Genomic DNA, 26141 nt, shown 5'->3' with positions numbered 1-26141 from the left:
TCTCACATATCTCTCTTAAAAAAGAAAAAAAAAGTGTAATAATTATAATTTCAAGTTCGTAATAATATTGTGAAATACTATTATAACTATTGAAAAATAGCAATAGTAAGTGATACATGAACTAAAATAAGCAAAATATTCAATTTTACATATTTTCTTTTAAAACGAGAAGTACTTTTAATGTTAATTTGGTAAATAATTTCCAATAATCGAAAAATAACAAGCCAAAATCCAAATATGAAAACAGAATTCCAAAGGACCATTTTTATGTCTGTCATTGAATGTGAGATCAGGTCAATAGGGAGTTGTACTTTCTCTATCTTAATAGGGAAAAAGTAATTGGATTGTGGTAATCCATGCTTGTCAATAAAATGTGCTGTTACAGCACTATTTTCACCTTCTTACATCATAGTGGCCTTTAGGTGTTTAATATAGTAAAACCTAAATAATCTGCCAGTTTCTTCTCCAACAAAGATTTTGCCACACATACTGCATTTTATACTGCACACTACATCTTCTTTCATGAGATAAGTCACGGAGAACACAAGTTTATTTTTTAGAATAACCATAGTTTTAAATATTAAGTACACCTAATGGTTCTAAAAATACTATTTAATTTTCTTTTTTTCCAATGTATAGGCTAATACAATCTTATCACAGCCATCTTGAAATCTTAAAACTGATAAATGGTATAGGATTAAATTTTTTTTTTCCAATGTATAGGCTAATACAATCTTATCACAGCCATCCTCAAATCTTAAAACTAATAAATGGTATAGGATTAAATTTTGTTTTTCCAATGTATAGGCTAATACAATCTTATCACAGCCATCCTCAAATCTTAAAACTAATAAATGGTATAGGATGTTTGTAACCAATTTTTCTCTCCAAGGTTAGGAAATAAAATAAACATTTTACTTATGCTACTTTCAGGAAAAGTATTAGAATACATGTAACTAATTTCTCTCTCAATCACAACAAATTATAGATACATTTCAGATATTGTTTAGTCTATATATGTGGTAAAAAACAACAACTGCTACATAATCTCTTATGTTGATGATTGTCAAAAATAATAAATTGTGTTCTCTGTGACTTGGGATTCATGAAAAAAAGATGTAATGTGCAGTACTAAATGCAATACATGTGACAAAAGCTGAGAGATCAGTTACGTTCCAGTGTATGGAACAACTGAGGGTTTAATATGATTAGAGAGGGTGAAAAGGATGCTAGAGCATTGCATTTGATTGAAAAACATGGTTTACCACAAACCAATCATCCTTTCATCATTAGGGCAGAGAGAAAGTGCTATACTTTTTTTATTATTAGGGAAAACACAAGATTTCCTAGGGTAACATTACATTTTTACCTTGTTCATTTGGACAGGAATATGTAAATTTGACAGTACTGTTTGTGATAGTTTGTTTGTAATTAAGCACAAAGCTACACAATGGGCTATCTGTGCTTTGCCCACCACGGGTATCGAAACCCGGATTCTAGCATTGTAAGTCCGCAGACGTATCGCTGTGCCACTGGGGGGGGGGGGGGCATTTGTGATAGTCTATACACTTTTAGTAATACTTTACAACAATGCTGCAAAATTCTATTGTTTGAATGTGATCACAACTGAGTACACATATAGGAACACAGTTTTCAAAATTTGTATTACATATTGGGTGTTAAAAAAAAACACCACGTGAAGTGTCAAGGTCACAAGTTTTTCACAAATAGAGAAAAAAGTTGTTTTGTTTTCTATCGATTAAAAATGGTAATACATATCAGGTTGTACAAACAAGACATTACTAAATTAAATTATTTCATTATAAAAAGAATGTTTGTTTGTTTGTTTTGAATTTCGCCCAAAGCTACATGAGGGCTATCTGCACTAGCCGTCCCTAATTTAGCAGTGTAAGACTAGAGGGAAGGCATATAGTCATCACCACCCACTGCCAACTCTTAGGCTACTCTTTTACCAACGAATAGTGGGATTGACTGTCACATTATAATGCCCCCGCGGCTGAAAGGGCGAGCATGTTTGATGTGACAGGGATTCAAACCTGCGACCCTCAGATTGCGAGTTGAGTGCCCTAACCACCTGGCCATGCCGGGCCCATAAAAAGAATGATTATTCCACAAACAAACAAACTATCTGGTGAATTTTTTGGCTACAAAATATATGTATAATTCACTGTAAAGGTAGCTACTGTACTTTTGTTTTCTAGTATATTTTTACCCTCACACTGTGAGGGTATTGGAATTGTGAGTGTTTATATATATATATCTGAGTTTCCGCATGCATATCTCAAAAACTAATAGACCAATGTACAAAAAAATTTGCAAAAAATGGAAAGTCAGTATGAGACAGTCTTTCCCAAATTTGGTCTGGATCTGAATCCTGATTTACTTTGAAGCATTTTTTCATAATGGGAAAATAGGATATTTTCAAGTTTTCTGTTAATAATTCTGTAAAGTGTGATAGGATTTGTACCAAATTTCATGGGCACATTAAGGTTGAGACTCCACATCACGCTATAAAAAATGATCCAGATCGTTGATCATTCTGGATACAAGAAAGATTTTCTGAGTTTATGAAGATGAAATTTGACATTACCCAATATCTTAAATAATGATCTAATAAGTTTTGAATACTTGACAATGATGGCACCAGTGATTAAAATGTAGTACAAATAAACAAGTTTCAGAAAAACCTATTGAAAAGCTGTGATTTCTTCAAAAATATGAAAGTTTACAAATGTCATAATCTGTATGATATCTATGTAATAATTCAATGCTTTCTAATGATTACAGGTTTTAGTTTCATTTTGTACTGAGTTATGACATACTCATTTGTGATAATGTCAGTGTACAAGCATTATAAAGATTCCAGTAATTAGTATCACAAATGTTAAGCTTAATGGTACAATTTTCAAGAAATAAGTCTTACAATCAAGTAATAATCATCACTACATGGTTTACAACATAGATAACAGTAACAAGACAATAAACTTGGAAGCACATAAACAGAATACATGATGTGAAATAGAACCTATGGTGAATTAAAAATCATTTCTCGTAAACACAATATTTTGTTTTGTGAAGTATCTAGTTAAGAAGTGTTTCATTTCTATACCTAACCTTCAGTATTCCATGTATTTGTTTAACTGTATCTATTGAAATCAATAGCTTACCTCCCAGTAAGTAGCTTTAGGAACTCCTTCAGAATATGCCTTAGCAAATTTGCTTTCTGTGTTACATGCTGTAATAGCTGCACTAAACTGAGACATGGGGTGCAAGTGTGATGGAAAGTTGTTCAACATAGTTACAACATGTGAGGGAAGGTCTGCCCTCTCAGCCCAAGCTTTTGACACAGTTTTCACCTAAAAAAAAAGTTTTTCATGTTAAACAATGCATTCAAAACATAAAAACAAGTTTAAGTATGATATGCCTTCCACTGAATTTACCATAATCTGTTTTCAGTAAATACAAAATGTAAACAGTGTATGCATCACTCTATTCTTCTCTATTGTTTAATTTGTATATGACCCACATCACCAGTAACTTTTCAGATCCTTGAAGATAATTATGTATTTTTTACAATCAAATATATGAAACATTAACATTACAATGTAGAACCACAAAATTACAAGGAAATAATACATGAAAAAATTCAAAAATGAACATGAAAAACTAAAACAGCACATATTTTCCATCTGAATATGGAAGAAAAAAGTAACATGAAAAATAACAGCAAATAAAAGAATAAGACCAAGAAAGTGAGTATAAAAAAATATATAATAGACTAAAAACATTACACAAAAATACAACAGAATAAAGAAATTCATGTGCTGAGTACGAAAACTGAAAATATTTTCAACACGTACCTGGAAAGGAAAACGATAATGTAAAATAACTAACATGACAAGCTATAATGGAACAAGTAATATATGAATTTGAAAGTGATTTAAAAAACGAAATATAAAGTTGTATTGTGACAAGGATTGAATTATTAATGATGTAGCACAGAAGTTTTTGAATAGAGATTTGGTATGAGAAACTATATTTAAGCCGAGGAAACCTAAAGCAAAGAAGCATAACAAATGTACTTTACCTACTGATGGATGGATGGATGGATGGGGAGAAAGTAATAGTACATTAAAGTTAAAAAAAATTACATTTTTCAAAGTAAGGGAAACAAAGATGACATTTGCAGAAATATGAATCACAACACTATGCTTCCTAGTGCTAAAAATATAAAAGATCAGATATATAAAATATGGAATCAAATGGAAAAAAAAAGAAGATATAGTATAAAAGAGAAGAAAATTCACAAGAAATTACACACAATAAAAAAGGAGAATGAATAAAAAATGATTGAATGATTTGCAAGTAACAATGGAACAGGAAAGGGAAAAAAGGAAAACCAAAAAAGATGTAGAAAACTGAATTCAAAGGAATTAAATAAAATGGAAAGGAAACCAGCAGACAGTCAGAAGAAAAGGTGAGAAAAGAAGTATAAGGGTGTATGGATTTGTCCCATTGGGAACTACTTGAACACATCAAGAATGCAAGGAGAAATGTGGCCAAGACCTATAATAGTAAAATTTGCAAAAAAAAGAGGATGAACTATCAAAGATAGTTGCAAGGTATTGAAATCTATACTGAAGAGGATTATTTAGTACAAACTAGAGGAAAGAGTAGTTCAATAAAATTTTGAATGTAAGTCTACAAACATCATGACATGCCCTTTGACCCCAGACCATAGGGAGACCAGTTGAGATAGGGTTAAGAGTGACTTTTATGACCTAAAGGTATCCCTTGATGTAATGAAATTAATTTCATGCATTACAGAACATGCAACAAGAATAAAAGTTATATACACAAAGAATTCAAATTCACCTTTTATATCATATTCACAGTACTGTTTCATTTTGCTTACATTATGTTTACATACGGTCTTGATCTATATATTTCAACCTTCCTCAATTTATACTGTTTATTTTGATATGTACTGTATGAAGATGTTTTTCTATTAAAAACTACTTCAAACAATTAACAACTTTGAATTTGGCATTATGGTGAGTTATAAAGAAGTTCTTGCATTCCTTTTTTTCAGTAGAAGATTGATTCCCTTTTATTTCTAAAGAATAATACCGTAGAAAGTCAAAGCACAATATTAAAATATAATCATAATCGACACAAAATTCTCTTATAGTTAGAATAAGCAAACATGCTAAAATGACTTTTTATAACCTTATCTATATATATGCAAAAATTTTATAACAGCAGTCTCTTGAGACAAAATTTTAAGTCTGTCATTTTGTTTATCCCAACGACCTAATGTTAAAAATTTAATTTTTTTATATCTATTTAAATGAGTTATTACTTGAGTATCATCCCTGATAATGACTTTTGATCATTAAGTCTTTTGCATGCAGAACTCTTGACATCCATCAAACATGAACAAAGAAAACATTTTTGAAAGAGTTTATGAGGTCCCATAGAGGGGATCAAGGAGGATTGTTTAGATCTCATGGGCCTATGATACAATATATAACTTTAAATTTTGGAAATTTTCAAAATTGAGCCCCAGTATAAGGGTTAAACAAGTTTCTGGAGCTATTAGGACAGAAAAATGGCATGGATATGTCAGGGTTCATTCAAAGTAAATATTTAGATTTTTTTTTTTTTTCATATTGTGGCCCCTAAATGGGAGATCATTAATGATTCTCTCAACACAGGCGCAGTCAATTTGACCAACTTTCAATAAACATTATAAGTATTTCACCTATAAAAAAATCATGTTTTTAGTGAAGTATTTTTAATAAACTAAAAAAAATAATTACTTGTCTGTGAATATATTGAGCATTTATTTTTTACTAGTACATGTGCAAAGTGATTTTCATGTCAAGATTAAAAATACTTTTCTTCATCTCAAAAATCTCAAATTTCATTTGCATAATCTCTAAAACCTCCTAAATACATTTCAATGTTTGTTTCAGTAAAACTTTATATTTTATCTGTTATTTTCTCTACCCTAACTTTATAAAAGGTTGGTCAATTTGACCAACCTCGTAATCACACACACACACAAAATAAATTAATCTAAATTACCTTTCTTTCTTTCTAGAAAGACTTCAAATTGTAACAGGAAACTACATTCGTTTATTCTAAGTAGCTTTAAACTCATAACAGTATACATCTATTTCTACATAAATTTTATTGGTTTATTGCCCTTTGAACCACATCTAACTACTACTATTCATGCCATTATAAGTTGTAAATCACTTAGGGAGTGTGAAGCTCACATTATGCTTTGAGTTCATAATTTTAAAATGAATAAATTATTATTGTTGTTTACATACTTAAGCTGTAAAATGTTTAGTTGCTCTTTTGTTATTCAATAGATAGTCCTTAACATGAAACCTTTTCAACCCTGGAATAACACAATATTGATTTTTTCACTCTCTCATACACATTGTGTTTTCTCCACCTCATATTAAAAAATGAGCCATAGCTCTGGTCATACATGTCATATAAATCAATCAAACTTGAAACTGAATTTATTCTTGTGTTCTTGTTATTTTTTCAAATATTTTATTTGGTTATATATTAGAAATCAAATGTACAAAAAATGGAATGTACAGTTGAAATTTTTATACCAACCTGTTCTGCTGTGGGAACCTCCCCAGTCAACAGCAACCAAAACAAGCCCTCTGGAAGAGGCTCTCCTCCACCAGGAGACTTAGGGAGCAACTTTCTGATTTGGGGAATGGTAAAGTCACGAAATTCAATACCATCTTCAGGATCCAATTGTGAAGTTTCTGTTACAAGACCTCTGATACCTCGCATTCCTCCATAAACCTACATAGTGAGAAAGCAACAAAACTAGACGGCTGTAATGCAGTAAGCTAGTGGATAATGAAATAACATCTAAAAGTGTGATTAACCTGAAAAACAATAGCATAATTACTGTACGAAAAAGATTTAAAGCAATTAAGGCGTGCCAACTACAAAGTTGCAAAATTTTGAATGTCGTAGTTAAACCAGAAAACTATACTAACAGATTCAATTTCTTGGAAGATTTTGTTACTACAAGAAAAACTATATATAGTAAATGAAATATTAAATTCTGTAGTTAAAATGTTTATCAAAAACTAAACTACTTATCTTACCTGATCAACTGTGACCTCTCCTATAACTTTGCTACCATACTGCTCCCTAAAACTCTTCACATTCTTCTGTTCTTCCTTGATTTTTTCTGCTAATAAAGCTTTCAATTCCTTAATAAGGAAAGACACAAAGCAACTTTAAGGTTGAATAATGTGACACATAAAATAGGCTTGCATCACATTAAACCATATATATCCATATATGTATCTACAGAATACACAAAGTAGGCTTGCATCACATTAAACCATATATCCATATATGTATGTACAGAATACACAAAGTAGGCTTGCATCACATTAAACTATATATCCATATATGTATCTACAGAATACACAAAGTAGGCTTGCATCACATTAAACTATATATCCATATATGTATCTACAAAATACACAAAGTAGGCTTGCAAACATTAAACCATATATCCATATATGTATCTACAGAATACACAAAGTAGGCTTGCATCACATTAAACTATATATCCATATATGTATCTACAGAATACACAAAGTAGGCTTTGCATCACATTAAACCATATATCCATATATGTGTCTACAGAATACTTTGCAAAGCTAGTTTTAGCTTATCCAAAAGGAGTTTTATCTAACAGTATTTTCGGTATTATTTCTTGAAATTATAACATGTATTTTTAACATCACACTTCAGATTTTTGTCTCCTTCAGATGCTGTTTGAAAAACAAAAAGGCTACAAAAAACAGTTATCTTAAAATATGAATTTTTTTCTAGTACATCATAACAATTAAATCCAACTCTTGTAATAAAATCAACTATAGAAATTAAATCAGATACATATCAGGCCTCAAAAATTCCACTTGTCCACTCATACGTATGAGTAGTGGATGAATAAGGGCAAGTTGACTTCCATCATGAATTCATTCAACAGGACAAGTGCATTATTTCAGCTGGTCAAAGTTATCTCACTTGTACAATAATTGGGTAGACTTCCAGTTTTCTTTCCATTTATTGTTAAAACATCACTGTCTCACTATGCAGGCCCCTGATGTTGTTTCTACACACATACTGAATGGTGCAGTAGTTAGGGCCGTGAACAATTTAATGTTATAAAGTGATGGTCAATCCCACGTTGTTGGTTAAAAGAGTAGCCCAAGAGTTAGTGGTTGGTGGTGTTAACCAGCGACTTTCCCTTTAGTCTGTCACTTTCATATTAGTTGATTATATTAGTTGCTTTCTCACTATGTAGGTTTATGGATGAATGCGAGGTATCAGAGGTCTTGTAACAGAAACTTCACAATTGGATCCTGAAGATGGTATTGAATTTCGTGACTTTACCATTCCCCAAATCAGAAAGTTGCTCCCTAAGTATTTTTCCAAGCCCGTTCCCTTGGCTGTGGTTTCGCTAGATAGTAGATAGGGGCAGTGGGAATCTCGTTAATCCATTCATGCGCGTAACTAATTAGATGACGAGGCATTTGGCTACCTTAAGAGAGTCATAGTTACTAAATTAACTAATGCCCCATAGCTGAAAGGACAAGCATGTTTGGTGATGGGTGTGCGAGTGATATAATCAAAATTTTGATTAAATCAATCATTTGAAATTAGTGTGTTTTCCAATTATTACTGCTTTTGATGTTTCCATAGTCGATTAAATTGATGGTTACAAAAAAAAATTAATCCACCAATCAAAATTAGTGTTCAAGTTATTACTGTGTTAAATTAATCCAATTGATTTATCAAAATTCAATCACTTTAGCTAGATCTTTCTCCATACGTTTTACAATACATTGAAAAATTGAAACTGCATCATAATTATTGTACTCATACCTTTTTCCCAGGGTTAAATATTAGTTCAGTAATTGAGGATTTAAATTTTCAAATATTTTGCCTTATTTAAACGTAATATTTTTAACAATCTCACTAAAACTTAAGCAATAGATGTAATATAGAGCTTTGATTTTTATGGTATCAGTCCCTCAAAACTTTTTATCATCAAGTGAATTAATAATGCTTTGAGTTTCATAAACAGTGACAGGTTGAAAATATATTGATTAATTAAATGTATTTGTTTTGAGGTTTAAATCGTTATGATACTGTTTTTGGACATTTGCTTTTCAGTTTCAAAATACCCTCAATGTGATAAATGTTACAATTACTTACTAGCTGTGATATCAATAGATTTTTAGGCATGTTAATAATCACTTTTAGTTTTTTCATTCTTCTTATTTAAAATTATATATACACATTTCTAATGCTGTCTTCCATTATAATATCAGTTTTGAATTTTTGTTAAACTAAGATTGTTTTTGCTTTTCTTATTACTTTGTTGTAATTCCTATTTGCGTTATATTATAATTTATATCTTTTTTCAATTTAATTTTAGAAATTTTCAAAACTTGATCTCATTAACTGCATCTTTAGTTTCTCTGACTGTCCAAGGTTCATTGTTTAAACAATGGCCACTTACAGTAAAAAAAGGTATCTGTAACAAGCTGGAGCACCCATCCCCTAGATGGAAGTTGTATAAATTCATGATTAATGAATGGTTATCTTAGGATATGAAAAGTTGCTTCCCTTATATATAATTGTAAAAAATGCAAAAACACCCATAAAAACTGCAAGACACAAAATGTGAAACCACAAGTTTGTATATATCTCCATATGAACCCAACAAATTTTCATGCCAAATTTGGTGAAGATCCATTAACAGGGAGCAAAGTAGTGGTAATAAATGGAAAAATGACCATAAAAACTGCAAAACTTCATAACTTACAATCCATATTGTAAACAAAGACAATTTATTTGAAAATAATATTATACAGTATTTTATACTGTATGGTACTAAAATTAAAAACTGACATAAATAAATGAAACGTAGTGTACTGTCACCAAAGCTCCATTTATAGTTTCGATGGGAGAAGGGATGTGGAGAGGGCTGACAGGATCCATCAATGACAATGGTCCACGCTGATGCTTTCCTTCCTTCACTGGAACATTGTTTTCAGAAGGAATGAAGTGTTTTGCCTTCTTCTACTTCTCATTAAGAATGACATTGTAGCAGTTGATGTCATTTATAACAGCTCTCTTGATAGCACTGCTTCACTCCAAATTTGGATCATGTTCTTGGAGCATTTCCAATGCACTATAAATTTGATTGAAAGCCTTAGATAGAACTTTGGTTGTGAAATTTCTTTTAAGAATAATCTCTTGAAAATTATTGTAGTCTTCGACAATTCAATGTTTGTCCAGCTCAAGGTCTTCTATACTTAGACTCTGCTCATGAGAAATCAACAACTCTTGTACATTTGACGTGAAAACTTCACTAAATATAGTGTCATTAGCCAGCTTGGCAATTTTGTTGGTGACTGCCTGGTCGTTGTCTTTGAAGCCTTCGAAATCATGGACTGTTTCAGGCCATATCTTTCTCCACACACCATTTAAACATTTGGTGGAAACTTCATCCCAGGTTGCACCAATATTTTCCATGACCTTCATGATGTTGAATCCCTTCCAACAGTGTTTAATGGCCTGCTTATCCTTTCCATTACTAGCCTGGAGCAGCTGAGATAATATGCCTTGAAGGCAGCAATGACTCCCTGCACCATTGGCTGAAGGAGTTATGTTGTATTTGATGGTAAAAAAACAATTTCTACTTTGAGAGAAGACTGCAGGATAAAGATTTTGCAGGTGGCCTGGGGCATTATCTAGCAGTAACAAATACTTTTTTTTTTTAATTCCTTTTTCTCACAATATGCCAACACACAAAGACAAAAACTAGACATGAACCACTGTTGAAAAATGTCTTGTATCACCCAGGCCTTTTGTTTGGATCTCCAGATGACAGGAAGATTCTCTTTTGAATATCCTTTCAAAGCTTGTGGATTTTCTGAATGGCATACCAGCATGGGTTTTAATTTGTAATCATGAGATTCACTGGATCCCAGTGGTAATGTTAATCTGTCTTTGGTAGCTTTAAATCCTGACACTCACTTTTCATCTTTGAACATAAAAGTGTTTGAAGGCATATGTTTCCAATAAAGGTCAGTTTCATCAAAATTATAAACTAATTCTGTGTGTGTGTGGGGAGGGGTATTCATCTTCTTCAATTATGTCCTTCAGCCTTTGAAGAAATTCAACTGCTGTATGTTTGTCTGCACTAGCTCTTCCGCCAGCTATACTAATGCAATGGAAGTCGCTGTGCTGCTCAAATTTATCAAACCAACCCTTACTAGCTGTGAAAGTCTCATACTCTGTCCCCTCACCTTCTTCATACTTCAAAGTTCCATAGATGTTCTTTGCTTTTGCCATTGTCAAAGAGGAACTTAAAGGCAAGTTTTGCTGGTTCTGATATTCAACCCATATTGCTAACATTCTCTTCATTTTCTCCACATGTAAACTTCTAGTAAGAGTTAACACCAAAGCATTTATAGGAGTGGCAGACTGACCAAAACTTTTAATTTTATTAGAACTATTCAGAACTGTTTTAAATGTAGAGCCAGGGAAATCAAACTTTACCAACATTTGCCTGATGCTTATCAGCCTTGATTTGATGAATAACATCCAGCTTCTGCTTTAATGTGATGACTTGCATCGGTCTTTTAACTGGTTTATCACTTGATTTCTTTTGCATAAACATATTGGGTATAAATTTGTTCATAATGAAAGTCACTTTTAGCAAGTTAAACACTTGATAATAGCAAACAATTTACAGCAATACTACAATCGCACAACAAAATTGATAATAGGAAGACAACTTAGAACAGTTTGAGAACAGTAAGCTGTAGTTCATTGCTGCATGCTTATTGGCCAATGTTAGATATACATGACTGTTCATTTAAATTTAAATATGTACAAGTGTATTACTTTCTTTTTTTGGTATAGCATGAGCATTAGATAGCTATTTTTAGAAGCAATATTTATAGAAAATTTGGTTAGGTTACTTTGTACGAATCATACAGTGTAGTTCAGTTGTTGTCAACTGGTGTTTGTTATATTATCGTATAATGTAACACAAACCTTCTAAGTTTTTCCTGCTCTTATTTTAATGCTGTTATGTCATTACCTAATAGTATGCTGAAAGTTCTTGATGCTAACAAGCGAGTATATACATATATGAATCGACAGTTATGAGAGAGAGAGAGAGAGAGTTAGACTTTGATAGATACAGATATTTTGAAACAGTGTGATTGTGATTTTAACCATAAAGAGTGTCTATTTTTTTAAGAGAAAGTATCACAGATTTGTATTGTAATAGCAGAGTAGGGGAAGAATAATTCATCTTGTCAACTTTGTTCTAAAGTAACTGAACAAGCCTGTATGGACTTTTGATGAAAAAGAGAATTATTTAAAAGCTCTGGGGACAACTGTGATAAAGAGCAGTGTAAGGAATAGTTGTACATATATTTAACTTGTTTTATTATATATATATATATATATATAATATTTAAAACAAGTTGACTGTGTGCTGTTTATTTAAGTGTATTGCAAACAAGCCACAGACACCTATTATACAGAATCCTGCCCAACAGCTGAGACAAATATTAACAAACACTATATGACCATCTCAATGTGCAATGCTTAAGAATACATATCTTATTATAATTTTATTCTTATTTATATTGTACTGTAGATCAATTAATTTATTATTTATTTATTAATTTCAGTGTACTTATTCATTATTTTACTCTATTTTTAGCTTTCTGTGTAAAATAATGGTAAACAATCCAAAGTTTGTAATACTGAAACTTCACTTATGGAATATAGTCATATCGAGGTATTACTGTGTATGTCACCTATGACCTTAAGGTGACAACTAGGACTAGCAATGGGAACTCTACCAAAATATCTTTAATGCTTATTTTTATATATCAACAACTTACTATACTTACTATTATTTTCTCAACATTAAATCAAAATTAGTTACTAAGATCTACATTTCTTAGATCTACATTCATATCTTCGATAAGTAAGACATTTTTTGTATTTTATATTTTAGCCATTTTTGTAAGCTAACATTAAAACTCACGTACACTGGAGATTTATAAATTGCCAGATATTTATGTAAATCTTTAATCTGCATGTTTATAGGTTTTGCCACTACTACATTATAATCAATCTAAACACACATTTTATTGTTTTCGTAGAATATAAATGCCTCTTCCTTTGTTATTCTTATCAATGATATACAATTTACCATTATTTGAAACACTAAAGTTGGTTTTTATAAACATTAGGTTATGACAATATTAACACAACAGTATACATTCTCAAAAACAATTTAAAATTACTATCAATTGTTCCCAATATTTTTTTAACTTCTAACATTACAGTATATTACATAAAAATTATAACCCAGATACACAATGTTATTTTTTTATCATCTACATAATCCACCAACTTTGAAGTCATCTGTTGATCAAAATCAGGACCCTATAATAATTTTTTTTGGCTTACCATAAAAACTTTCATTTTTCATTACTTACTTTATTTCATTACTTGTATATATAATTTTTGTATCAAATAATTATTACCTTATTTTCTTAATTTTTTCCTTAAAGAGAACTTGTCACTTCACAAATCTGTATGCATGACCCTTTCCAAATGCTCTAACTTTCTAAATATTTATTATTCTGATATTTTAATTGATGTATACATTTTATTTGGCAGTATTTTTTAGTATTTCTGAGTTGATTTTTGGTTTTTTTCTTAGATAACCATATATCACAATCTTTTTAATAATTAACATAGGATCCCTCCCTCAACCAGGAGGGAAGTAATGTTTTTGAGTGGCAGGTGTTTCTCGGAGGTGTTGCATACAACATTGGAAAGTACGTTCCTGTATCCAAATACAAAATCCATACGATTATAACATTTGGGTGTTACGAGCAGTCAGAGAAACGACATTTCAAAGTGGTCACACCATCTAACCAGCAACAGTCACACACACAAACTGAATATCTCTTTTCTTGATTCTCAAATCATGTAACCTTCCTTCATTGTGTGTTTGAGGTTGGAATCCTTGTTCTTTATCTTCTGATCTGGCAAAAGGCTACTACTAATACTACTACTATCACTATTGGCCAGTTCAACATCAAACCTATTTTGAGTGCTGCCACAGCATTTTTGGTTTGATATATTGATTTGCTTCAAACAAGAGCTGTCAAAAGTCTATAGTGATCACATCCACAGCAGCTGCACAGGCTACAAGCTGAACATCTTGAAACCTTGCATTGCATGTGCAAGTAATCAAGAGAATAATGGTGATTGATAATGACATATCAAAGAGTATCAAAGTTTCATTCTTAGTCAATGGAACTTGTAGGTATCTGGTGAAGGTCTGAATAACAGATACAGTAATGGGTGAAGAATAAGAAAGCTCAAGTAGTGGACTGTTTGGCTACACAACAAGAAGTACTATCATTAATTATGGAGTTGCTGCTGCTGATGTGACCAGTTATAGCTCAGTCAATTTTTGTCTGATCTGGAAACTGTGAATTGTAGTCATCATAATCTCATTGTACGCTACATACTGTACAAGTTCCACCAAAATCAAGTAAATTCTGAAATTTTTAAGCCTGATCTCTGCCACCAAGGCACCTTTGGTTGAGGGAGAGATCCTGTGTTAAATGTTTCAATAATAACTATTTTTCTTCACTTACCATAAGCATTCTATCTGTATTTTCCACTTGTTCATAATCAATGTCAGGGATTTTAATTTTCCAAAATAATACTCATATTTCTTAAAATTTCACCCTATCTTTCGGTTAAATAACATGTATGCCTTGGGTTCCAACAGTTTTATGCTTTTCACATTGGTCTAAACCTTAAACTCCTTTTGTTTTCTTTCAAATTTTGATATTTTTATCATAAATTATCATCTACAAAAGGATTTAATAGTTTCCTTTAACTCATTAACTTTAACATTTATATCACTCAAAATTTATAACATGAAGATATTCCTAAGAATAATACAAAAAAAGTATTATTAAAATAATTTTCATGTACTGTAATTCCACTTTATGGGTCTTACTACTGTTCTTTTCTATGTTCCAAGGAAGTCAATAAATGTTTTTCTTGCAACACTGACCAGTTACACCACACTAACCTAAGAGAAATTTAGTACTTTGATAAGTCTACAATATGAGAAGTACATAATTAAATTACAACTCTTGAAAAAATAAAACACAGAAGCATTTTAAAACAAAATACTATTTACAATTTTCATGCCAGTATTACTCTCCAGAACATGTACTTACACCTGCATCAGAGGAATTTCTTGAGACAACAGATAAAGCTGGAATAGTTTTCTGTGAAACAATAAAATAAGAAGCCATAAAACTTGTATTCTTACCTATAAGTACTACAAATTTTTCACAGTCAAAAATGGAACATGATCTTAAAATAGTACAAACCTTGGAAATTTAATGAAATGTATAGTGAACTAAACCCTAAACATGATCCTAGTATCAGAGTAGAGCAAATTTCTTTGAGAATTGCATTTAATGAAAGAAGTTTTGTTTGACATAAAGAAGTTATTCTTTATAGCAGTAATGTAACCCAGTTACAAAATTTATATCTTCACGTGAGACATTATAATTCCAGCATAGAAGGTACAGCAGTAAACGAACCTGCTCAAGGCTACAAACATATGATTCATTATGATTCAGTAGTGCTACAGACCTGAGGTAATTCTTTTAAACAATGCAAGTGTTGTAAATGAGCCATGATAACTGTGATTGCTTAACTTGCTTAATTTTTTCCCTACAGGGTTGTCCTTGCACATCCATCCCTGAGAAAAGTAAAAATTCAAACCCACCCTATATTTCTCAGGAAATCATCAATTTTCCTCTAAAAAGTGCTTGCCTCCACTACTGCTGATGGCAAACTATTCCATAAGCCAATCATTCTGTTAGAAAAATAAATGTCTTAACTGGAGCCTAGCCTGCTTTTTCCAAATATTAAACTTGTGTCCTCTCATCCTGTTGTCTTCAGAACATAGCAAAAAGAAATATGATGTCTTTATCCAATCAATCCTTTGAATAATCTTTTAAACTTAAATACAGTTACCTCTAACCATTATTTTCTCATGAAAAATATAAGATCTTAACCTGTTTCTATAAGACAACTATTCTATACCTGGAACCATTCTAGTAGCCTTCCCCTGAATCCTTTACAGGAAGTCAATGTCCTTTCTTAGATAATGAGACCAACACTGTATGCAGTATTATTCCAAATATGACCTTCAGAGTGATTTATATAGAGAAATAATTACCTCTTTTGACATTTAATAGACATGGCTACAAGTACCTCTAAACTTCTTTTAAATTTCCTACTATCAATAAACCACAGCTATTTTGAACATTTCATAAGATAAACTACTAATGGGTGGTGTGGTTAATCAAATGAATATGTTATAAATGTGATTTTGGTTACTAGAAGTAACATGTTAAGCTTCAGAAACATAGATCATGACTTATTCATTCATAAGATTTTGTTAAATAGGCAGATGGATGTGAAGAGTTGATTTTGGTTTGATGCTTCCAAATGTAGCTTAGATGACTGGTGTTGGGCTGAATATTGTTACATTACTCTTCTGTGTTCTTAAGTAGGTCATTTCTTCCCTAATTAGATTAGGTTCTTTTTAAAACCTCTTAAAGAATCAGTGTTATCAATGACTTTTTTTGTGGCTAACAAACATAAAAACTTTAAATGCTCAGTAATGGCAATCCATATCAATCTGTTAATTTCTTTCTGTTTATTGAAATAAATTTCACCATCTTTCATGTGTGTACATTTCATTTTATTGTATATTTGGCACTTTTATTAATAATTTACTTGTGCTTTAGGAGAGGCTTGTGAGAGTCGAAATACATTATTTAAGAAGTACATTTTCAGCTATCTCATTAAAGTAATAAAATTGTCCAAAGCATCATAAAACTTTCCCTATTTAGATTAGCCTCTCATTATATATTTCATAATTTCTGGAAACCATTTCTAAAAATGGAACACAACATTATTAATCACTAGAATTGGCAATTAGATTCTTTATATATGAGCATCGATTAGCTTCAGAGATGATTAATTTAAATTACAATTAAATAAATTAATCTCCTGAAAATAATCAACTAATCAAAATTAGGGTTTCTGATTATTTAAACAATCCAAGTAACTGAAATATTACCATTAGATTTCTCATTATTTATTATTTTCTGGTTAATTGAAAGCTGTTCAGCTTGATTAATGTCAGTCCTCACAAAAATAATCAACTAATTAGTGTTTCCAAGTATTCCAGCTATCCATGTCTCATGAGAGAATAATCAATTAATAAGCCCAATGGTTAATCAATTATCAAATTCCACTAATCACCCAGCTCTATTGATCATACTCACATTATTATAATTTCATTAATCACATTCTGAGTACAAAGAACAATTATTCTTATTGCCTCACCAGAGAAACTAGTTGAAACTGATTAGAAAAATGATATAAGCAGGGCTATTACAAAATTTCTTAATCATTCTAGACTTCATTCAGTAACTAATAGGGCAAACCGGATTTTAGGTTGTGTACTAGAAACACCAAATATAACTCAAAAGAGCTCACATGTTCACTTTATAATGTACTAGCTAGACCTCATTTTAAAAGTTGTTTTCAGATTTGGGCACCTTATCTAAGAAAGAATATTGAATTGTTGGAAAGAATTCAGAAAAGAACAATCATGATGAATCCAAGATTGGAGGAGTTGCTGTAAGGGAACAGTTTTAAATCTCTTGATACATTTTCACTAAAGAAGAAGAGGACAGGGAGGAACATGACTGAGGTTTTTAAGATTGTTAGAGGTTTAAAATCCACAAATCCAGAAGATACTTTCATAAAAGCTGTGTAGGCAGTTAGAATACAGAACACAAAAAATTAAAAACTTGATGCAACTCCAGTTAAGGCAGTGTTATTTTTCTAAAAGAAGCTATAATACTAATGTAGTTTAAGAGACTGGATATTTTAAGAGATCAAGGTTGTATATAAGAATTTTTTTGTAAATGTAGTTTTCATCAGGATAAGTGTAAAAAATGGGCTAGCTTAGATGGACCAAATGGCCCTTCAAAATGAAAGTCTAAACAGCATATTTCTGAATGAAAATAACCTCACAAATGAATGAAGCTATTCATCATCTTGAGAAAACTACTCACCCACTTAATTTCCTCAACAAAGTTGTTAATTAGAACATTTGCTTAAAGTTAAACATAATAATAATATGCAATATTTTTAGTTTTATGCATTACATAATGTAGAGAACAAAATGCTAACTTATAAAAATATTACAGTACTATTATTAATAACCATCCAAGTATCCTAACACAGAGAAGAATCTTTCTGAGAAATAACCTATTACTCAGTAGCACTACTATTAGATTACTTGTATTAATTTAACTTCAATTTTAATTAAAATACTGGAATGAAAAGAGATTTACATCTTGCACAAATATTACAGTAATAATAATACTAAGCTAACAGTAATATTACTACGTATTATTACCAATTACTACTATTACTATATAGTATTAATAAATAGGCCATCTAAACCTAAGCCTAAAGGCAAAGTAAAGCCGTAAAGGATTCCAATGAAGGTAGGCCCTACATATATATATATATATATATACATACACATAAATGTAGCTATTTTACTACGTATTTTAATTGATTTATGAAGCGAAGTCTTTTATGAACAAAATAATGATGTATGATTATTACCTGAGAGTAATTGCTAAGTCTGCAAAAACAACTCCTAATAAGAGCCATGATGATTTCGGCGAAACAATCTAATACGATCCTCAAACTTACATTAACAAGCTCACGAATCAAGCTATGGCAGATTGCCCGGTCTTTCTATATACATTAACAAATGAACAATAATAACAAAACTACAAAAAAAAAGTTCGTAAACATTTTACGAACTTGCATTTTGTGTTGTTTTTTAAGGAAAGAATTATAAATTTATTCTTATCTTATCTTTTTCACTTTTGAAATTAAATACACATTTAATACAGATGGCCCGGTCTTTCTATAAACATTAACAAATGAAAAATAATAACAAAACTACAAAAAAAAATACGTAAACATTTTTCGAACTTGCATTTTGTGTTGTTTTTTAAAGAAAGAATTATAAATTTATTCTTATCTTATTTTTTCACTTTTGAAATTAAATACACATTTTTAACAATATTAATTTTGTTCGTTTTCTTATCCTTTTTTTCACATTTTAGATACAATCGATCATAATAAATTACCAAAAATTTATATTAAGCAAATCACAGATTTGGTTAATATTTGGCTTGCCAGGTGAAAATAAAAATTGAATTATATAATAAATAAAGAAAATATTATTACATGGCGTTGTAAAATTACTTTGATTGATAGTTTATACTTCTCAGTGTACAGTTACACAATGTTACCTAATCAAGGAATTAGAATTTTCAACTTAAATATATTTTATGAGAAAGTGGGCTAGCCGGCCAGCAGCAACCGTCATCGCAAATGTTTTGTCTGCCACTTTGAAACGAATAACGGGAATAATAACAACTTTTATTCAAAAAATAAAATAAAAAAACGCGCCTACAGGTGAAATCCTATAGCATCTTTAACTGCATCATTTCCCAAATTTTGTGGCCTTCGATCCGCAGCTCGACACATGATTAAAATCAGAAATAAGATAAGCGACTAATGTAATACACAATTTATTATATCATAAATATGTGCAAAGCAGCAGAAGATGGCTAGTTGATGAGTAAACTTGAACATCCCTTTGTAGGTTTGAAATTAGAAGCCTCTCTAACTGTTTTGTCCCGTGAACTTTTATATATCATGAATGTATTTATAGATGAAATCGACGTATTTTGTTCCACCTCCATAAATATCCATGATGGCTCAGTGGTAAGCTGCAGAGCTTATAACGCGAAAATTCGGGATTCGATCCAGGCAACGGATGGGTAAAACACAAATAGCTCGTTGTGCACTGTAGCGCTTATCAACAGACAAGCTCTAAACAAAATAACATAAAATATACAAAATGTTGATCAACTGAAGTGTACTTTAGGTACAAATATTTCATAAGCTGTCGGATTGTCATGCATAATATTCGCAATGAATACCGTGTGTTAGATCCATCACAAACACATTAATTAGGTTGTATAAATTGTAGGTGACGTTTTTAACACCAAGATTTTTCTTTGTTTTAGGTTTTCTTATATTAGGACGTCTTTTTCTTTTTTCAACATCACACCCCATCAAACAAAAAGCAATATCTTCATTTAGCTGTTCTATAGTTTTATTGGGATTTTCATTAATGCCGATGTCTTCTTCAAGATTACTTTGAACAGAACTTCTAAGTACGTAACACGTTTTTTTTTTTAATTAAATGCCAGTCTCACTAGCTAACCATGTCAACTGGAAGCTAGAATTATAATTTAGCTGTCATAGCTGAAACATCTATGAACTCCATCTTACATAATTAGTTGGCTCGGCATGGCCAGGTGGATAAGGCGCTCGACTCGCAATCTGAGGGTCGCGGGTTCGAATCCCCGTACCATTAAACATGCTCACCCTTTCAGCCGTGGGGCGTTATAATGTGACGGTCAATCCCACTATTCGTTGGTAAAAGAGTAGCCCAAGAGTTGGCGGTGGGTGGTGATGACAAGCTGCCTTCCCTCTAATCTTACACTGCTAAATAGCCCTCGTGTAGCTTTGCGCGAAATTCAACAAACAAACATAATTAGTTTATAATATATCTTTATTCTGGTATATAAATTTAGGTTTTCGAAATTTCTGTGTAATTTCTACATGTAGTTAATCATGTTCGTGTTTATCGGATGTCTCAAGGTCATAAACTTGTGCAAATTATTTGAGACAAGTAAAGGTTACATACTGCATGCAAATTAGCACGTACGTTTCTGTTTGGAGGATTATAATTAAAACTGGTAATATAGAAACCTGTCTAACTGGCTTGGCTTAGAACTGTATGTGAACTATCAGTCAAAGTATGTAACCCGAGGACTTGTTGAATATGTCGCTAAGACTTTTGCCCAACTATAAAAATTGTGTATCTACACCATTTCTGAGCGCCTCTGATTCTTTGAGCTTAAAAAGAAAAAGTACGAAGAAGGATAAGAAGTCTCGCTCTCTTATCTCTTGCTTTTTTTTCACTGCAGTATATTTCCGCAATCTTCATTCTTGCAGATACTTTTAAACTTATCTGTTGAACGTAAGTGTGCCTGAATAGCACATTCTACTTACTAATAATTCTGATTCACAAAAGCTCGCTCGACTTCACTAAGGTTTCTGTAATCTATCTACCTTATATTAATTATTTTACATTAATTATGTATCATTAAAACTGTTAATTGTCTTATTTGTACAGTCTAATAATTTATTACTCCAAGACAGAGTTCTTGTCTGCCAGAAAATTCCTGGCTTCTCAATTAAAAGACTAAATTCGAAAAAAAGACTGCCTTGGAAACTTCGTAATAAATATAGTTTGTTTGTTTATCGGATTTCGCGTAAACCTACAAGAGGGCTACCTATGCTACCCATTCCTAATGTAAAAGTGATAGACTAAAGGGAAGACAACTAGTAAATACCACCGACCGCCAACTCTTGGCTTCTCTTTTTACCTACAAAAAATGAGATTGACCATCACATTATAATGTTCGCATAACTGAAAGGGCGATCATTTTTGGTGACGGGACCATTTATAAAGAATAAACAACAAATATTCATATTACACAAAAACTAAATGTTGTTCTCTATTCATATATTTTCATTTTTGGTCATTTATAAAGAATAAGCAACAAATATTCATGTTACACAAAAACATATGTCTTGTTCTCTTGTCATATATTTTGATTTTCAGGTCATAACTTCAGCAAAAATATCACAAGTATGCTTTATTCCTAAAACCAGGGAAGAAACTTCAGTCTAGTTTGTCCTTCTCAGTGGATTGACGTCATCGTATATTAGTAATAAGACAAACCAAGAAATTAAAGAAAAAAGAAAAATTCCGAATTAATAAAGCGTTTAATAATAATAAAAAGCAATGTCGAAGAAAAAATAAAGTAACTGAAAATGGACAAACAACGTAAATTAAGATGGCCACGTAAAAGTGATAAGATAAACCAAGAAATTAAAGGGAAAAGAAAAATTCCGAATTAATAAACCGTTTAATAATAATAAAAAAAGAATGTCGAAATTAATGTCAAGGAAAGAGTAAAGTAACTGAAAATGGACAAATAACGTAAATTAAGAGGGCGACGTAAAATTAATTGAACGTGGAATAATAAAATATTTCGAATTAATGACTGAAAAATATTTTTAATAAACGAAGTGCAATGTTTTACTCATTCAATCCTGATTTAAATATAACGCTCAATAGAATTTTCTTCAAATGCAGTTACTGTTTTCTCTTTGCCTTTTCGAAGGTTTTAAATTGTGTTCTACTTATAGGTTCATTACATTCATTGAACATATGTCTTCGATGCTTGAAAATGACGTGGTGTTTGACATTGGCATATTTTTGTATGGGAACTGTTTACAACCTAAAGGTGGATCCAATATAACCAACTGTAATCAAGGAGAAAAGGGAAACATGAATGCCATGTCTCTATCAACCCAGCTAACGTTTGTTATTACCGAAGGGAATTTTGAGCCAGTTCATCAGCATTACTAACTGATCACGTCTCTTGGACCCTGATGTGTAATGTATTAGTTCAACTTGATTACCAGGAAGTTAAAACCTTATTAAAATATCAACTGAGAAATAAAAGCCACCCCAATAGCTTAACCTTCTATACTACCTCGTTCACGTGAGTACAAGTGCAAACCAGTGTGAAAGCTTACCCCTAATCAGAAATTCTTAATCAATAAATAACCTAACACCAGACAAAACTAGAAAGGTATATGATATGGCGGGAGAGTACATGACATAAGTAAGTGATTTCATAATAAAAGCAAAGACCTCATAAAGCATTTGTTAACTTAGTAACAATGGAACTACTAAAAGAGAAGAAATGCCACATTATATAGAAACTCCAAGATATTTTGATTTGCTAACTAATAGTTGATATGATGAATAAGCTGGTTTAATTATAAGTGTGATAGATTACCATATACGTTTTAATTAATCTACTTATTTCGTGACTTTTTTTCACTTTTATGTATCATATTACGTGTTGTCAAGGTCCGAGCGAGGCTAGTTGTTAGAGTGAAAGCTGTGGATCCGGGGGTTCAGGATTCACTTTTATCAAATATACAAAAATGTACTCCACACTAGGTTGCCGTGAATGTGTTATAACAGTGATGGTCAAGTTCCTCTAATCAAGTGGAGTTGTCCATGAGTTGGTGATGGGTGCTGTTGACTAGATGCTTTGTCTCTAGTCTATCAGTTCAAATTTACGGATTGGCTAGTGTAAATAATTAATTACTCTTTCCCTACAACTTCTTTAGAGAGTAAGGTGAACATTTATAATTCATCAAGGGTGTCGAAATTTTGTCAAACATACACATTTCTGGATATGTGTTTAGTTTTTACAATAGCATGTTGGTCAAGAAATGTGGCGAAGCTGCGTTTACTTTATTACTTTTTGTTCTGGGTAATCCTCATATGGCATTACGTGCGCTTTCTCGCTGAAAAGATTGCTTTAAGATAGAATGCATAAATTATTAAAGGTGAACAGTGATTTTTTTCATTGGCAGGTCAAGTGATACCTTAAGATAACACCATCTCTTATTTTTCTATGGGAATGAATATATATTAAACATAAAATACCTTTAAACAAACCGTGAAATGCATATTAAATATTTCTTCATTATTAATTTTTTTTTAAATTCATATTGTTATAATTCAAAAACTGATATAAAGCGGTTTATGTTATCTGACATTGATTTCAAATGTTTAAAATATTCTTAGATCTAATACATCATTCATGAAATGTTCCCACGTTATTTGGCAATTCAGACATCAGCCTATTTTGCATGATACAGAACAAGAACAAGAGCACCGACTGTTAATGATCCATTTTGATAAGCCTTTTGAAAGCAATTTTCCATTCTCTTCTCTTACGACTTCTTAACTAAAATCTTAGTTTTATCATTCACAACAATTAAAGACCACTTCGATCTTTAATTACATCGTAACAATTAAATATTTTAACGTCTTATTAGCATCGTGATTAGCGATGTTCATTTACCTTAGTCATGACAAATGTGAAAAATAATGTATTCACAAAGTCAAACAATAATTTGTAAAAATGACAAAACATAGAAACCTTTATAGCTGTTGACATGATGAAAGTGAGGAAGGCCCTTTACCAGGGTAAAACGCGCCATTTACTTAAGGTTTTATTTATATGTGTTTGTTTGTTTGTTTTTTAAGTTAAGCACAAAGCTACACAATGGGCTATCTGTGCTCTGCCCACCACGGGTATCGAAACCCGGATTCTAGCGTTATAGGTCCGCAGACATACCGCTGTGCTACTGGGGGGCATTTATATGTGTCTTTCGTTTATTTGTATTGATATTTGTATAAAGAAAGTATGATACGTTATCTTTGTAAATAATGCAAGTTTTGTTTTCTGTTTGAAATTAGCGTACAGATTTGAGTTTTAGGAGAGATCAGAATGTAAAGAGATAACGGTTCAAATTACCTACTGTGAAGTTACCAAAATCTATCTAATATAGAATTGACTGAGTGCTGTTACGTTACTTAAAGCAAAAAGTTTGAAAAACATTCTTTAAGTTCAAAAGTGGAGATTAAATAAGATTTTAAATGATAACAAAACAAAGCTATTATTTCCATTTAGGACCTACTCACACAGATAACTTAAATGGCTTTACTGCGAATATTATACCGCATGTTAAATTTTATTAAAATACAACTTGTTTAGATTTTACACCATAAAGCTTTTACACAAGAAAAACGAAGTGGCTATTGGCAACAAAATTATTGTCACATTTTTTTAAAATCATTTTCATGTATACTTTTGAAAGCTCATCTTTAAAAATGATGAGTGATAACGGTTCACTCAGTTAGTCACACAAGAATGAGTACATACGTTATTACAACAGAAGCAACCAACCAATTTTTAATGGCAGATCTGTTTATGTCGAATACAGTTAATGATAATAATTTACGATCATAGTATAATCACTGTAATTTGCCAGTAGCAAAAACATGGACGGATTTGCTTTTTTTCTTTCTGTGACATAAACATTAAGGAAAGAAACTAAATTGATGCACGCAATGGTTTAAAAAAATGTTGACTCGTTTTCTGAATGTGACTGTTATTGGCTTAGTAATCAGAGGATTAACTGTTCGGACCCATTACCACAAAAACGCGCTCCGCAATTTAGGGCTGTAGATGTAACTATAAAAGTGACAGTCAAATCTCACCATTTGACCAGACAAGAGTAAAACAAGAGTTGGTGGTAAGCGCTTTGATTAGTTGCCTTTAGTCTAGTTTATCAGAACAGAATTAGGGACAGATTTGTGCAGATAGTCCTCGGGTAGTTTTCCGCGAGATTCTCAAAACAAACATAGCTGAATGTAAATAGTTACAACCTAGAATTCGCGATTCGTGAAAAAAACGAGAAAAAAATAACGGTAAATACTTGGAGCTCACAAATTGTACAAGTAAAATGTCACTAGATACCAGAAGAAGTATATCACGAAAAAACTTTTTATTATTTTCTTGTGGCAGAAGTATATGAAGGTGATATTCCTAACGTTCGAAATTTTCACACAAAAGTAGAGCAGTATAAAATATTTCACTCATTTTTAACACGCTAATACACAACTTTACACTTAAGTTTAATAATTGTATAATTCGTTGTAAATTAAAAGATACACTATCCATAGCTGTAAAATCATTAAAGGTATTCAGGTCCGTAAATATAGCCCCCCCAGTGGCACAGCGGTATGTCTGCGGACTTACAACGCTAGAAACCGGGTTTCG

At 31.5% G+C, this 26141-nt stretch overlaps 1 protein-coding gene across 1 annotated transcript in view; it reads right to left on the bottom strand.

Annotated features, from left to right (window-relative positions):
* The window catches only part of LOC106460231 (probable citrate synthase 2, mitochondrial), a 30054-nt gene extending 11012 nt beyond the window's left edge, over positions 1-19042 (bottom strand). The window contains exons 1-5 of the mRNA XM_013919916.2: positions 18892-19042; positions 15399-15449; positions 7173-7280; positions 6664-6861; positions 3189-3377 (exon numbers count right to left, since the gene is read on the bottom strand). Coding sequence (XP_013775370.1) covers positions 3189-3377; positions 6664-6861; positions 7173-7280; positions 15399-15449; positions 18892-18939 — 594 coding nt within the window. The 5' untranslated portion in view covers positions 18940-19042. The remainder of the gene's footprint in view (positions 1-3188; positions 3378-6663; positions 6862-7172; positions 7281-15398; positions 15450-18891) is intronic.
* Between the last annotated feature and the right edge of the window lie 7099 nt (positions 19043-26141).

Source organism: Limulus polyphemus, unplaced genomic scaffold, assembly GCF_000517525.1.
Source record: "Limulus polyphemus unplaced genomic scaffold, Limulus_polyphemus-2.1.2 Scaffold731, whole genome shotgun sequence".
In the NCBI taxonomy this organism is placed as follows: domain Eukaryota; kingdom Metazoa; phylum Arthropoda; class Merostomata; order Xiphosura; family Limulidae; genus Limulus; species Limulus polyphemus.
This window is presented reverse-complemented; position numbering and strand designations above follow the sequence as displayed.